We start from the raw sequence: 17,455 nt of genomic DNA, 5'->3' as shown, positions 1-17,455 counted from the left end.
ACAATTAGAATCGAATCGTGGCCAATAATAATAATAACACCCCTTGTTTTAATTTACTATGTAACAGTGAAATAATATAATAAATATATATAATATATATATATAAATATATATAAATATATATAATAAATATATATAATAAATATATATAATAAATATATATAAATATATATAATAAATATATATAATAAATATAATAAAGAATATAATGGAGGAGAAAATAAAATAAAAATGGAAAAAGGAAAAAAAAAGAATAAGAAAGATCTCTCACGAGACGTGCACGCACGCACTCACGCATGCACGCATGCACGTGCGGGTGGTTACATGCGCAATCGGGTGCGCGCGTGCGCGCGCGCACGCGTATTCATTGCGCGTGACAAAGCGTGAGAGAAAGACACATATATAACGAGGTGCTTGCAGAACATTGCAGTTTTGCGGCTTGCAGCTGCCACGAGAAATTCCATTCTCTCTCTCTCTCTCTCTCTTAATTTTTTTTTAGCCGAACTTTCTCGCAAATTTGTATTTTCTCTCTTTCTCTCTATCTTCATTATTATTATTATTATTATTTTTTTTTGTAAATTTCTTTCTCCGCAGCAACGTAAAAGTGGGATGTTAACGTCGTTCGTGCTTAAAATAAAACGAGCTTACTCTTCTTATTTTCTTTTAAACTCATTTCAAAATTCGTTGATTTTCTTACTCACGTTTTGATGATCTTTTACGTTCAGCTAATTTTGTTTATATTTGTTTTTTTTTTTTTCTGCAATACGATACACTTACGAAATCGATGCTGTATCATGGAAATTTTTATATTACTGTCAATCTATATGCATTTTTATTTCAAACGGTAAATATATATATGTATATGACTCGTTTATATAGATTTTACATAATATTTTTATATTTATATATTTATATAAAATTAACAAAAAAAAAACTAAGTAAAGAAATGACACAATATTAAACTTATAATAACATTTATATTAATACAAACACATATATTATATTAATTGTAAGTATAATTTTTTACTTAACGATGAATAATTTGCCGATACGAAATAGTATTTTAAAAATAGAAATAAGATTTACAAACAAAAAAATAATAAAACATAGATATATGTGAATCGATTGAAAAGTTTTTACAATGTAAACAATTTTTTTGTTGTCTGACAAACAAACTTTTATTTTTTTTTTTTTTCTAAATAAAAGTTTTTCTTTTGTTAAGGCTTAGAAATTTTCAATACATCCTGGTATATTAATGAGACTTCAAAATTTTATGATGTTATAGAGATTTTATAACTGATTGTAATAGTATAAAAAAAATTAACAAAGAAATGAAATCTATTGAATATTTGATTGAATTTTTTTATTGTTTTATGTTTTATGTTGGTGAAATGTCAGCATGTACCTAATACTTCAATGAAATACCGAATATTTTGGTATATTTTTATGCACTAATATTTCTAACATATACCACACAAGAAACTATATGAATCTTGATATTTTCCAATTTCGGTCTTTCACTGTAACATATATACAACAAAGTTGGATGATTCCCAGGGGGTCAACAAGCTTTCAAGTTAATCCAAAAATCTATGGAACCTATATTGATGCAGTTTAACACATTGTCTAACGTTTATATATAACACCATATATACTTTTTCTCTCTTATACACACAAACACATATATACAGACACTTACTCTTGATTCTCAATTCGTACATATTCGCACGCAGTACACCGTACAATGTATTATGCATTGTTCTGTAATTGGACAGGACGAGTGAAAGGGAGCGTCCGCTTGTGCCATATCATATATGTACATATATTTATACGTGTGTACGTGTATATTTCATACGCTTACGTATAATTCAGGACTGAGAGTTGGACAGTGGAAGATATATATCATCTTTAGTAGTCGTGTTATCTTATTTGCCTAAACAATGAAAAGCCTGGACTATGAGACATTTACACATACACACACACACACACATATATATATATAAATGTGTCTCGAGTACAATGATTTCGACGAATCCAAACTGGATTTTAATGGGATGAAATTGAAAAATGTATAGTTGGTTAGGTTAGTGAGAAAGAGAATGACTTTTTGTGTGGGTGTTGGATATAGCGAGCAGTGTAAATATCGTAAATTAACAAGACGGATTCGTGAGTCGTAAAATTACAGGTTCAAGGATAAATAAAGGACGTACATATAAGGAGACATGACACGTCTGACTCGTAAGAACGTCATCTTAATCGGATGTCATTAAACTTTGAGAATTCTTATTAATAATATATACATATGCATAGGACACATCAAATTGTGCAATATATTTATGTATAAATTTGACGATGATTGTGACAATGGCATAAGTTGAAATATCGGTAACGCGTTCGTATTATCATTTAATATTTTTATTGCAATTATTTATGATATAATTAATTGAAATGAATTTTTGTAATTTGTGTAATTAAACTACTGTCACACAATTGACTACATATATATGAAATATTATAATATTTAATATTTATTTGAAATATTTTTCATGATTCAAAATTTATACGATAATACTAATGGTAACATTATATAGTATTATATCGTGTTATAAGGTATTTTTTAATTATATATTACATTAGAAAATTACATTTAATTTAATAATAAATAAAAAAGTAATACACATTGCTAGCATTGCCGGATTTCCCACTATGCCGTTAACATATACATATCATATACGTATATGTACATATTTACTTAAAGAATTCATTTATCGTTTAAAATAAAACAGTGATTCATTTGAAGGGAAAACAAAACAATGGTCATTTAAATAGAGCATTAAATACTATTATCAACGAGGATCTTATCTTCGTTAATTTAAAATAATATCTCTCGAGATAATATACGTTATGAGCAATCTCTTTCGATAAGAAAAATATATAATATATATATATATATAACGAAATAAATATCGATTTTATTTTTGTATCAATTTTATTTTTTTTTTTTTTTTTKTAATCAATTTTTCTCTCTCGTTTCTCGAACTTCCTTGAACTTTGATCTTCAACGAAAAATTACTTCCAAGAAGTATCAACCTTTGTATTGACTTGCTTTTACTTTGAAAGAGATAGAAAGAGAAAGAGAGAAGAAAAGTTCGTTTGTAAGTTGTAAAAGTGAGTATTACACGATCGTTCGAACCGAACATCGATCGTGTATCGATGGTGCCAAGAAACGTCCTTGACTGAGATAAACCACTCTTGCACTCACCTCGAAGGTAATTTTTCAATCTCGCTTTACCGAACGAACAGATTGATAGGTATTCGTGCCAAATAATTTCTATGTGCCTTGGATTTTCAATTCGATATCAAAAGCTATGCAATTTCTTAGCATATTCCTTCCTTCCTTCCTTATTTGATTTTTCATAAAATTTTTCTTTTTTATTTTAAATTACAGAAAAAAATAACGAATAAAAGTATAGTATTTGTTTTACTTTAATTTAATTGGTCCAATTAATTTTATTCGTTTATCTTTTATATTTATTTATTTGGCAAATAAATCGAGAAAAAAATGGCGGCCAATATTAGTGATTCTATTTATCAAACTTTAACCTACATTTCGAATCGAATATTTAAACATTATAATCTTTTTTCACAACGAAAGAAAAAACACATGTGTGTGGTGGTTTGATATATAAATTTATATATTATGTTTAGTTAAAAACAATATAAATTTTCTTTATGCAATTTGTAATATTATTCAAATGAAATAGTGTCAGTGTTACCTTGAATTCTGACACTTTACAAAATTAATAATTTTTCTTTTTTTTTTTTTTTCTTTTTGTACTTTTTATATTTTGATAATAATTGAATATATATTTTGGCTAATCTTTTTGAGCAATAATTTTCTTTTAAACATTGCTACATATTAAAAATTATATTGTTCACAAATATTCAGTATTAATATTCCATCATTTTTCTTATAATCATTGTTTCATTATCTCATACAAAAGTATTATAGTTTGTTGATGTATTCAATTTATTTTTACCTTTCTTTGTTGGTTAAGTCGTCACGATTCTCACCGTTCTCTTTAAAACATTTAGTTTGTATTAGCTGACAGTAAAAGTGTTAGATTTAATCGTCTAAAAGACCCACACAAAAAAAATAAACAAAAAGAGAATAAAAGAGTGAAAGAGGGGTGGGGGGGGGAAGAGATTGCAAACGGATAAAATTCGAGAGTGTTCGTGAATTAAAGTTAAATATTCTGAGAGATTATTTCCATCTTTAAACTTTGCCTACGTTGTCTATTCGACGACTACGACAACAACAACGAAAAGGAGTATGATGAAAAAGTCTGAAATCTCTCGTTCTAAACGAGATTTGTTGATGCTTCCGCTTCCGGATTACGGTGAAAGCTTCATCGAGCGATCTCACGACACCTTTTTTTGTTTTATTCAAGAACTCGAAGATGAAATGAAATAGTCCAATGATAAAGATTCAAAATCAACGATTTCTTTTTTAACACGATTTTGTTGATTTAACACACGTGCATAATAAATTAATATTCTTAGACGATATTCACGGTCTAATTTGCCTTTTAATTTTCGATATTAAACAGTAAGTAATCTACCGATTTAATGTATTTATATATATATATATACATGTACGGTTATATAGAAACATATTCACAGATTCGAACTTCTACGATATAAAATTTCACTGATTATGATAGTATTCGTGAAATGTAAACGGTCTATTTATTCTTAATTTTGGTGAAATTATGAAAGGAAATGCCTATTACTTTCATAAAATATATCTAAGGAATAAGAAAGACGATTTCAATGATTTATTATTGCGTTGCCTAAAAAGATTGTGAATATTTATAAATAACTATAATATCTTAATATTAATATAAGATAATATTTATTATTTATATATATAATAATATATACTAATAATATATATATATATTATTAGAAAAAAAAAATTAATATTTTGCGCGAGTTGAAGAATAAAACTTTTCAATTAATTCTTGTAAGTATTTTATAAATAAGATTTTTTGCTTTGAATTGAACACGAATTTTTCGGACACCTCATTAATAATAGATACTCGGTAAAAACTTGTTGAAGAAAATTTCAATTAGCGGAGAGTTATGTTCTTCTTCTTTTTTTTTCTCTCTCTTTTTTAATACTAACGGAAATAAATAAATAAATAAATAAAGAAAGAAAAGGAAGATTAATCGATCGGGAAACTTTGGTGCTTAAATATAACAACGAAACTATTTATTATCTTCCACGCTGTTACCGAAACTTACTCCTCCTCCTCCTCTTCCTCTTCCTCAAAGAAAAGAGAGAGAGAGAAAGTATCCTAAAAATATAGCACATACCTTTCTCTCGATGCTTACAAGTTTAACCCTCTACGTGGTGGTGCTTCTTAGTTAATCGCATTAGAGTATGATCGATACGCATCATGTTGCGTATATCAAGCTAACGAAGTTCATGTTAGATGATGGGTTCCTAGTTTAACATTTTGATCTCATTTTCCCGAACGAAAATACAACGTTTCGTTCCATTACTTACCTACCTACTCGTATTAGGGGGGAGAGGGTGGGGTGGTGGCGGGTTCATCCAAAACTGGAACTTAGAAAAAAGATTATCGAAAAGAGATCGAGTTCAACGACCGGAAAAAAACCCCCACGAGAGAGAAAATAGGGATAGAATATATTCCAGTCGATAAACCCCAACGACAAATTATATATTTTTTTCTTCTTCTATTTCTATTTCTATTTCAACGTCCTTGCTCCGATTATAAACAATCATTAAGAATAATAATGATTAGGAATAGTCATGATAAAAAAGACAAAGAGAGATAAAGAGTCAATACATACGATAATATTATTCGTGTAGAATGAACAATGAGATTTGGCCTTATTGTTCACTAAATATACGACAGACATCATCGTATGTATATATAAACGAACATTCAAATTAATAGTTCTCATTATTTGGCCTAGTGAATCGAGTAAGTATTGAACTCTTTCTTTCTTTCTTTTTCTAGTCAAACGAATGCACTATAGGCGTTTTGTTGATGCACCATTTGTTAAGAAGAACACAATCTGCTCGCGAAGGTCATCGATCGTCGTTCCCTTTGACTTTGTTCAAGAAAATTATTCTGAACAATGATATATTAGTGTAGATCGTATATCAGGGTTTCTTAATCTTTTTTTTTATGCTTTCTCCAATACATTTGTTTTTAAAAATATCCTAATCCTAATGGGTTTCTATCATATTACTGACCGATCGCGAGTATGCACGTGTTTGCACATATTTTGGTAACTTGTTAATATATTTAAATAATATCATTAATTTTAATATAAAATATAAATTGTGTTAAATATAAAAATATAAAATTATATGATATGATTCTTGATAATAATTATTTTTTTTTTTTTTTTTTTTTTTTTTCTATTTTCTTAACAATACAATTGACAAATCTCAAGATAGAAATAGATTCTCTTATCATTGTTCTAAATATTTCAATAAAATATTAAGAATATTATTCATATAAGAGAAGGTAGTAGTTTTACTTGTTCCTGTAAATATAGGATTTTTTTTTTCCACAAGGTAAGAAGAAGAAAGTACTCGTTTATGAAAAGAGGTACTTTTCTTTTATCGATTCTTGCTAGCTCAAACTAGCTTTGTATGTTGTTTCCTTTTTTTTTNTTTTTTTTTTTTTTTTTTTTTTTTTTAATAAAAATATTTCATAATCATTATAATATTTTAATTCAAATAATTAATATAGGAATTATCAAACGTGTTAAGTTTTTGCATATAATAACGTTAGGTACTGCTTGTTACTGCAAATATTCTTGCAAATTCTACGTGAACATTCTACTAGAGAACTTTCTAGAAATCTCTTACAAATTAATCACATTCTTTAGTCTCGATATAAGTTAGTAGTTATCGTTTCAAAACCTATTAAATATTTAATGAGGTTCAATATTGGGCCGCAGGCTATAGGTTAAGAAAAATGTTGTTGAATTGTTATACACAGAGTCGTTTGGAAATTCCCAGGTGTTTTAAAAATCAATTATACTTTTTCAAGATACGAGCTAATGTTTTTTTTTTCTTTTCACACTGTGACAAGTTAGGCTTATAGTTTAACAATTTACACGAGAAAAAGAAAAAGAAAAAACAAATGAAAAATCTAATTTGTAAAAATTCGAAGAAAAATGAGCTTCGAAAATTTCGAAACAAAGTATACTAATTGATTTTTTAAAAATCATTTAGAAAATTTGAGCTCAACCTATACACATGCATACACATACAAAGTGAATATCTAGAACAATGATAAGAATCGCCCCCCTTTTTCCTTGAACTAAATACTTTTCTAAAGATTTGTCTGTCATTCTATTGTTAGGTAAAAAAAAAAAAAAGAAAAAAAAAAAAAAAAAAAAGAAATTTGGCTCGAGCTCTAGTATTAATCGATTTAAAAGTTTCTACCGTATCATAGCCGACTAGGATCTTATTCTATACAAGTAATAATAGAAACGAGAAGCTTTTAAAGAATCGATAAGAGTCGAGCGTGTACTACCCAACTGCAACAGACAACAACCTAAATAACTGAAGATACATTTGGATCGGTAGCTGGCAATAGCAAAGGTAACTTTCGTCAAATCGACGATATCCGATATGCCGTGTTGAAAAAAAGGATGAAAAGAAGGAAGCAAAAATAGGGGGAGCAACTGGATGAGAGTTTCATTCCTCGTTCCCTCGATTTTGCAAATATTTGGCAAGATACCAAACTTGCTTCATCGTTTTCCTAAAAGAAATAGGATGATAAAGAGAAATATATAAAGCAACGTTGGTGACTTCTCTCATTGGATTTATATTAATGGGCAAGACTCATCAACAGTCCGTTAAGAACGAATTTAACGATCCTTCCCAACGTCGTATCGCATGGGTCACGCTTGTTCTACCCTTTTGCAGCTCGTAAATCCTTGACGACAACGACCAAGACCAAGACCAAAACCAAAACTAGGAAGGAAACCCTTTAACCCTCGGGATACGCTTTACTGCTACTCACGAATTCGTTGAATATCCGGCCAAATGTGTTCACCAATTAGAGGTGCAAACTGCATGTAAGGTTAATGCATCAACAACCTAAGAGAACAAACATTTCAACGGATTCCGTATTGTTTTATTGTATTTTCAAGTTAACTGTTGATGCGATAATCTTACAATTAGACACGTTTTCCATTTTATTGAGATTTTATAAGTTCGATAGTTCGCGAATGATGATGTTAAATGTAGATTTTGTTTGTCATGTTTCTTTTTTTTTGTTTCTTTCATTTATTACTATTTATTACAACTCGTGTTAAAACAGATTTCGAACAAACGTTATAATCACAGGCCACGTGTATTTATCACGGTAAAGAATTTTGTGTGAATATATACGAATAATATATTATTTATTATCTTTTATATATATTCTTTTCAAAGCTGACAATATATTTATACGTAAAAATAAATGTCGAATCTATAAAACAAAGAAGAAATAAAAAAAAAAATCCAAACAAATAACTTTATTGATTGTCAATTGCAATATCCGATTTTCGATTTCCTATAATTTATTTATCTGTCAATAACAAAAATATCCTTTTGCCATAAAACGGTAGTATATATCCATATATATATATATATCCATATATATATATTTATCAAAAATGATATACTTTCAACATAGAAAGAACGTGTTAAAGAATTTCAAGATTTATATGATTTTGACAATTTTTCAAAATCAATTCAATCAGATAAAGAGAGAAAGATAAACGAGTGTAATTAATTGTTCGAAGAAAACTTCTAGCTCAATTTGTGATCACAAATCTCAGCATATAATCGAAATGAATCTGATGATTGGTCGATCCTACGAATGGGATGCATTAACAATCGAAGAGGGATGATGATAACATAAGTCTGAAGTAATCGATATCAAACTCTCCCCTTAGGTAACCCATACTCCTCCTATCTTCTTTCTCTTTTCCTATATATTTCCCCCTTCTTCCCCCCTTCTCTCTCTCTCTCTCTCTCTCTCTCTCTCTCTCTATTTCTCTATAGAAGTCTAGAATGCAACCATCTTCCTTCTTGCGGTTCACGGCCAATGTCCGTTGGAACGTGAAACGGGATATACCATCTGGGATGTCATTCTACCAATCGATCTTCCTCGAGAAACTTACCGTATCGAAACTAACATAGAAACGAACACGCCCCTATTTTTTTCTCGATACACTCGATTGTCTTACTAAGAACTTCATATTATGATATGTGGCTATAATATAACTTGTTTAATCTTTTCTTTGTGGTATATCAAAATCACAGAATAAAAAATATATATCAACTTTGTGTAGAATTAATTGTTGGTTATTTTTGTTTATTATTTTAAATTGATACTATCTGTACTCTTTTTAGTTACCCTTATACGTAGTCATTGTTGTTTAATGTATTTTGAGAATAGTATTGTGAAGTACTGATTTTTGTTCGTATTATAATTAACGTTGTTTAATATTATTCAATTTTATATGAAATATTATAATTATTAATTTAATTGCGTGTAGAATTTAAAATATAATATTATAAAAAATCATAAATACTCTTAATACATAATTCAACAAATTTATTGTTTGCCTTTCAATATATTACAAAGATTAGAATACATTACAAATTAGCATGGAATTTAAGATAAAAATATATCCTCATATATATATTATTTAATCAAAATAAGAAAAAAAAAAAAACAAAAAAAAAGAAAGAAAAAAAGAAAATAAAGTAAGTTAGTCGAAGAATTACAGGAAGAAAATAAATCAGTGTCCCGTAAGCGAGCTCTTCTTTTGTGAGGTAACTGGAGTTAACCTGCGGTACCTGTTCACGCATTATCTTCCGTTAACTCTCGTGCATACCGTTATCGTGCATTCGTCGTCTCTTTAACTTAAGCCAACTGGAAAAGTTGCTTGGTGTTCGCGAGACACGGAATTCGCGTAGGTCTTGATCTCCCACGATCGACCACCGACAAGACACGACAAGAAGGCAACCAGCAGGCACACGCTGACTCTTACTTTCGCTTGTAACGATCCCTTCTCACTCTCCATATGTATTCGTTTATCAAGTACATACTTATATATACGATATACATAACGTACATACATACATACATATATACATATATAATATTATACTCATGATCAATTCAATTCATTCGACGTTTAATTTTAATTCCTTCTTTTATCTTATTGTTCATAAAAATTTCATTTTTTTTTTTAGTTCTTTTATTTTTTTTTCAACAACAAATAATTAATAGAACTCTTTTTCTAATTTCATTCTATCCGATTGTTTGACTTAACAATATGTTTTCTACAAGTTGCTGCCGTGTGAATATACTTTTAATAATTTTTATACTTATAGCGAATGGGATCTTAATGATTTTTATATTAAATTAAAGTGCATTCTTTTGTCTAAGCGTAGAATATTTTGTCAAGTTATAAATTTAGTATGTAAAGTTCAGGAAATGTCAGAGAATGCAATGCTGTAAATTGTGCATCTTTGCAATTTTTTTGAAAAGTTACGGTAAATATTTTTTATACTTATAGTGAGCGGATTTTAATGATTTTTATGTTAAATTAAAGTACACTCTTTTGTTTAAGCGTAGAATATTTTGTCAAGTTATAAATTTAGTATGTAAAGTTCAGGAAATATCTGAGAATGCAATGCTGTAAATTGTGCATCTTTGCAATTTTTTTGAAAAGTTACGGTAAATATTTTTTATACTTATAGCAAGCGGATTTAAATGATTTAGTATGTTTACACTGTTTTATAATATCATGATATTCCTGTGGTGTATACATGAAATTCTTTTTTATATTATTTTTTTCTTTTGTTTTCTATGGAAATTGGACTTACACCACTTTCAAAATATACGGTCCAATTAATGATGATTATTAAAACTTAGCAGACGTATAATAAACTCATATATTTATCTGTCGTTATTTATATTGTTTCAGAAGATGAAGTAAGAGAAAAATAGGAGGGTGTTGTTGTTTCCCTTCAGGAATGAAATCCTGACGAGAGAAGAAGTGAGAGAGAGAGAGAGAGAGAGAGATCAGTCGTCATGATGGAACCACCGCTTACCAGCAAGGTTCTGCGTGCTCCTAGCCTAAAAAGAGGTCAGGAGAACGTCAGGATACAGGACAGGGTAAGTAAATAAAAAAGAAAAATAAAATGAAAAAAATAGAATGTGTGAGAGAGAGAGAAAGAATCGGTGGGAGAAGATAAATCTCGACAAAAATCTCATATTCTCATTTCACGGAGTGTACACTCGTGTAAGTATGCAAACACGATACGCACATATCCAAGTTCTTACGTACATATAAAGAGAATCGATAAAAGTTCCTATTCGAGGTTACTCGTTCTTTATTTCATAATTTATATAACATTTTAAGAGCGACATCTGGGGGAAACACAATTTGATTTTTTGTGTCTGGATACATTATAATTTGTTATATCAGATTTATTTTATATATTCATATTTTATTTAGATAATAATTAATTTGTTATATATCCTCTATATTTTATATTTTATTGGGTCACAATATAAATTCCATATAAATTCGCAAACAAAAAAACAAAAAATAATGCACGGATAGAATAATTTTCTGATCATTGCTATATATCATAATGCCGAAGAACTTAAAGGATCTCTATCTATCTATTGAGACACGGTAAATAGTACCTTACGTAATCCCATCAGGTATCATGAAGAATCCCTTGAACGTGCTTATTTTTTCTCTTTTTTTTTTTTTTTTTGTTTGTTTGTTTCTTTCTGTTACGTTAGAGACGGTAAAGAACTTAATTAGCGAGCTGTTTAAAATTTATCCCTTGTAACTCTCCGTCGAACAATCGATAAATTTCATTAGGATGCTAAGCGAATTTCGGTTTTTTTTTTCTTCTTCTTTTGCATATTATTCTTACAAATTATTCTTTGTATTGTTTGCTTCTCCTTTTTTTTATACCTCTCCCTTATCTTTCACTTTGTTGTCTATGATCAAACGATTTTGACGAAAAATTAGCAATGAGTTTTTCACCGAGACAACAAAACGCACGGAAGTTTTTATCAACGTCTCTTGCATTTTAATGGAAATCCCTTTTTAATACAAAAGAGAGAGAGAGAGAGAGAGAGAGAGAGTGAGAGAGTGAGAGAGTGGGGCTGGTTCGTGTTTTTCGTGGCATCTTCCGTTGAAAAGTTTTATTGCTTTTTGATTGAAAAGAATTCATTGAGAAAGACAAAGGGGGAAATGAAGCCGTGTTATCGTAAATCACGTCTCTCTTTTTTTATCTTTCTCTCTCATTCGTTTTTTTTTTTTTTTTCCTCGTAAAAACGTGAAACAATTCGTGTTAGGAAATCAAAAAATACTGTATAGAGGAGGATAAGAAAGAGAAAAGTGTAACTCAGAAACACGTTTTATTATCACGGCGTGTACATCAAATAAAAGAAGCCTTGTGTAAACAACGCGATAGCTAGTATTCTCGCGTTCGTTGTTTATAAATTTTTTTTTTCCTTTTTTTTTTTTTTTTTTTTTTTTCATTGTATCTTTAGAAACACGGAAGACCCTCTAAACTATCGCGGTGATAAATCTTTCAATTCGTTCGAATTGAAACTATTTGATAAATCAAAAACTAACGTTTTGATATAAACTACCTGAACTATATGCTATATATATATCGTATTTTTATCGTATTGGAAAAAAAAAAAAAGGAGAATTTAAAATTGTTAACCCGGAACAACCAAAATGGCATTAAGTATAAAAATCAGAAAATGAATTGTTTCGATGGTGTGACGATAAAAATTATTATTCCAGATAATAATAATAATAATAACAATCATATAAACTGAAATATTGACAAAATTTCAATGCGATTAAATTAGTATCAACGTTACATCGTTTAACAAATTACGTACGCAGTTATCCATGTATGTACGGAATTATTATGAACGTATGTATTTAAACAATTTGAAAATAAAATAAACGTAACGTAACTCAGTTGAACGTTATCGATATAATACGAATAATCATCTAATTTAATTAGCCTCGGTAACATTCCCAATGAAATATCTCTTTCAATTTCACCACCATGATACGAACATATTTCAATCCAGAAACAACCAATAAAATCCTCGAATCAATGATTTATTCTTACAACGTATGTACAGTACGATATAAATACATACAATATGTACACACACACACATATATATATATATATATATATATATATNATGTATATAGTATTTGCTCTAATTCACTAACGATCGATAAAAAAAAAAACCATTTGGTTATTATCTCTGTAAGAAAAAAATTATAATCAGAATAAAAAGAAATAAAAAGAGAGAGAACTATGATGATGATGATGATCGTATTCGATAAGATAGATGTTTTCTTAAATGTACTTCTTGAGATAATGCCGGAAGGATGAATTTAATAATAATAATAATAATAATATAATCGTAGAGCCCCCGACCTTGAGATTAGCAACGAAGCATAGATCGAGGTCACACGATTGAAAGTCTTTTCAATTGCGGATTAGGTTGTGACGTTGACAGAGACAACAATGGTCGTCGGGGCGCAATTTTATATGTTTCTCTTGATGCACCGGATGCGTTCTTCGTCCGCGACAGTGCAGAAATTTCTACATTGACGTCACGATGATTCTCGTATTCTTTTCTTTTCTTTTTCCTTCTTTTTTTTTTTCTTCTTCTTTTCATTTTTCTAAAGTCCTCGCCCTCTTCTCTTCTTCCTCTTTTTTTCTTTTTCTTCTTTTTCTTTCAACACTCGATCATAGAATATTTCGCATGTGGGCATTGCTGCATCGTTCTCCTCGCTCGTTGCACTTTGCATCCTGCATTCCACGTTCGGTCGCCTCTCTCAAAGCCTCCTCCTTATCCCTTTTTCTTTTTCTCTTTCTTATTCTTCTTCCTCCTCTTCATTCCTTTTCTCTATCTCCAGTCGAAAAACGTCCTCCTCGTGTCCTCGACGGGATCGGATTACGTCTACGCGAGTCTCGCGACGTATGCGGATGCAGATATGCAGCTGCACCTCCTCTCGTTGTCGTCGTCACGTGCAAGATGCTTTTTCCACCTACGTATTTACGAGGACGCCGCCTCGTATTTTTACATTATTATCTTTTTTTAATTTTTTTTTATTCTTATATTTGTCATATCTCTTGTTTTTTTTTTTTTTTTTTTTAAGTTATACTTCTTTTGGCGCGTTTTGAAAAGTGAAGTTAAAATGCGACCGAAAAATCAACACCACGAAGTTGTCGATAATTTACGATGCGCGGGAAAATTCAAGTTATTTTTGAGGTTATATTATTCGTTTTGTGGTAAACTAAAGAAGTATGACTTCTTACGTACGTACATAAATACACACATCAATTTTTTTTTATTTGTTGAGATTTAAAACTTTTCAATCTCACCCAAGTATATCTGTAAATGTTTTCTATAACAAATTATAGAAATATATATATATATATATTCATTCTTTTAAATTGATTATTATATAATTATTATATAAAAATATTTTTGGTTATTTGCATAAACATATTTAATGTTTATACTCGTATGTATATATTTTTTTCTTTTTTTACACGTGTATATTTATCGTGTAAAAATATATCTGTATCAATAGGTAAGGGGAAAATAGTCAACAAGTTGACATCGAAGATAATTGTAAATTCTTCCTTATCGACAAGATACCGCAAAGTATATATTATCGACAGGCGTCCTCTATTCGTTCGTAGTTAAAACAACTGATCGATTCTCGTATCGATAAAACAGTTTCTCGCATATTTAAATATCTAACAAATAAATTTAATAATCAAAGTGTAAACTGTAAATATAATTTTTGTAAGTGATTTCTCTTTTTTTTTTTTTTTCTACGAAAAGTAATATTATTTTCTAACGAAGATGATGTAATATAAATAAAATGACAAATGCTAAACTTATGGAATTTATTTTTAAGTAGATAGTTTCTCTTTAAAAAATTACAGTCTTACAGGAATGTCGCAAGTCGAATCGTACCGAGCATCGTCATAATAATTTCATTCTTCTAATGCAACTAATCGTTGTGGAAAAGCGTTAATTTAAATTGGATAAGCTATTAATCGTAATATTTAATAACTTATTTTCTTAAATAATAGATCGAGTTCAAAATGCTTCCCCTCTCTTGTTTTTTTTTTTCTTCTTTCTTATTTTAATAACTATGTACCAAGCATCATGTCGAATATGCAATTGTGTGCAAATTAATGCGTGGGAGATGGCTAGTATCTCAAACAGTTAAGAAGGACGGATCTTCTGTTATGTTAGTTAGTTAGAGTGTTGAGTGGATGTCTCCCTTCTTTTTCTTTTTTCTTTTTTTTCTTGTTTTTTTTTTTTACAATTAATGTCAGCTATCATCAGGGTCGGGGAATTTCAATTGACAATCCCGACTCGTTATTTCTTTAATGTGATATCTGATTTGACCCACTTTTGTACGCTTCATCATTTCTTTTATTATACCTATTAACAATATTGAAAGAAAGTATCTTAATTAAGTTATAACGATATAGTAATCATTTCTCAATAATACGAAATTGAGTAAATTTATTTTGAAGATTTTCATTAGATAAAAATGTAATAACTTTGTATATTCTCTTATTGTTCTTAATAGTTCATTTAATGAAATGTATTTTTAATTTATAAGCCTTAAAAATAGATTCAAGAGTTTAATAGTTTTGATAAATATATAATTTAAGAGTTCTGTAAGCAGATCATTTTATTTTTATTTTTTCAAAATAAAAATCATTAAATTATAATAGAATCAGCATTTAACTAATGTTTGTCATTTCGAAAAATGAATTTAGAGGTTTGTGGGATATTGGAGATTTCAAAAACTTTCTAATTGTAAGATTTCCAATTTGGGTTTATAACGTAGAAAAAAAGAAATGTAAAAATTACGTTTAATTTCTTTAAATGTGTCACTTTAAATTATATTTCAATAAAATACAAGATCCAGGGGTGAAAAAGATTCGAGTATAGTAAAGATATATATTAATCAATTGATAATTTTCAGTTGTACGGAAGAAATCACGGGAAGAAAATTATTTACGCGTAAACAGGTAGAAGAGATAAAAAGAGAGAAAAATTACGACCACAATCAAGCAAGAGCCATTGCAATCGACTCTTATGATCGAGGTTTCCGATGCACACCAGGTGCATCTTTCTCTTCGAGTAGGTGCAGTGCGTTGACCGGCATCAACACACTTGGCTCTTTTCTGACCCACGACTGCTTTTACTTTTTATCGAATCAACCAATGCCATTGCGGCTTTGGTAAGATAGACAATTAAACTTTCTTTTTATTTTCTTGTTTTTTTTTAAACATTTAATGTGTACGATCATATGACCCATTTTTAATTTTATACTCAAATTATTATTATTATTATTTTTTTCCTTTAACTTCACAATCATTTAATAATTATAAATATTTTGTCATTATTTATCTCTCTTAAATATATTTGTTTTTTTTTTTATTTATTTATTTATTATTAAAGCTGATATTAAATTCATTATTATCACCAATAAAAATTTTATTATATTTGTTAAAAACCTGTTGGGATATATAAAATCGATGGTCCCCACACATTGTCAGTGACGTCATTATTTTTTTTTTTTAACAAGCAACGAATCACTTTGGAGTTACTGCATTATTGCATTACGTACTTCTTAATGCGTGTAACACAATATATATGACCCTGTATAAAAGAGAGAAAGAGAGAGAGAGAGGGGGGGGGAAAGATGTTAAGATGTTGACTTGCTTGCACGTGTAACGGTACGTCAGCATCAACGATTGTTTCGAGTCGATGTTCGACCTCTGGGTTGAGCACACGAAGAACCCAGGTGTCTCTCGATCCAACCATCGTAGTTACGATTTTTTTCAAAAATTGTGTGCCTCCTACCAATAATCTAACGAATACCCGTTACAACCATGTTAATGTTTACAGAGCTTATGGATAAGCAAAAAAAACGATCCTATTTTCAATTTATTTACATATTTCTATACTATTATTAATCATACTTGTTGAGATACACGTTTATGATACTTATTCCTTTCTCTTATTTGATTTATAAAATCTTAGATTGATTTATTTATTATTATTAATTTTTTAAAACTATCGTAACACTATGATTATTAGTTTCATATAATTATTTATTAATAGTTCGTTAAATTTGTTATTTATCTTTATCCTATTGTTAATAATTAATTTATATTTCTTAATTATTAATAATAAATATTTTTTACAGGGTGATACATTTAAATTTGGAAATATATTATAAGTATATCACTGTTAATATTCATGCGTTTTTTTTTTTTTTTTTT

The 17,455-nt window shown here is 28.9% G+C and overlaps 1 protein-coding gene across 8 annotated transcripts in view; it reads left to right on the top strand.

Annotated features, from left to right (window-relative positions):
• LOC106786084 (mitogen-activated protein kinase-binding protein 1) overlaps window positions 1-17,455 on the top strand; it is a 96,191-nt gene that overhangs the window by 28,982 nt on the left and 49,754 nt on the right. For all 8 annotated transcript variants that reach the window (XM_014747159.1, XM_014747177.1, XM_014747151.1 and 5 more), the window contains one exon: window positions 11,047-11,237. In XM_014747159.1, coding sequence (XP_014602645.1) covers window positions 11,154-11,237 — 84 coding nt within the window. In that variant the 5' untranslated portion in view covers window positions 11,047-11,153. The remainder of the gene's footprint in view (window positions 1-11,046; window positions 11,238-17,455) is intronic.

The sequence above is a fragment of the Polistes canadensis genome, unplaced genomic scaffold (assembly GCF_001313835.1).
Source record: "Polistes canadensis isolate GaletaPanama2010 unplaced genomic scaffold, ASM131383v1 scaffold_3, whole genome shotgun sequence".
Classification (NCBI taxonomy): domain Eukaryota; kingdom Metazoa; phylum Arthropoda; class Insecta; order Hymenoptera; family Vespidae; genus Polistes; species Polistes canadensis.
Note: the sequence above shows the minus strand (reverse complement) of the source record. Positions and strands in the feature narration are given on the sequence as shown.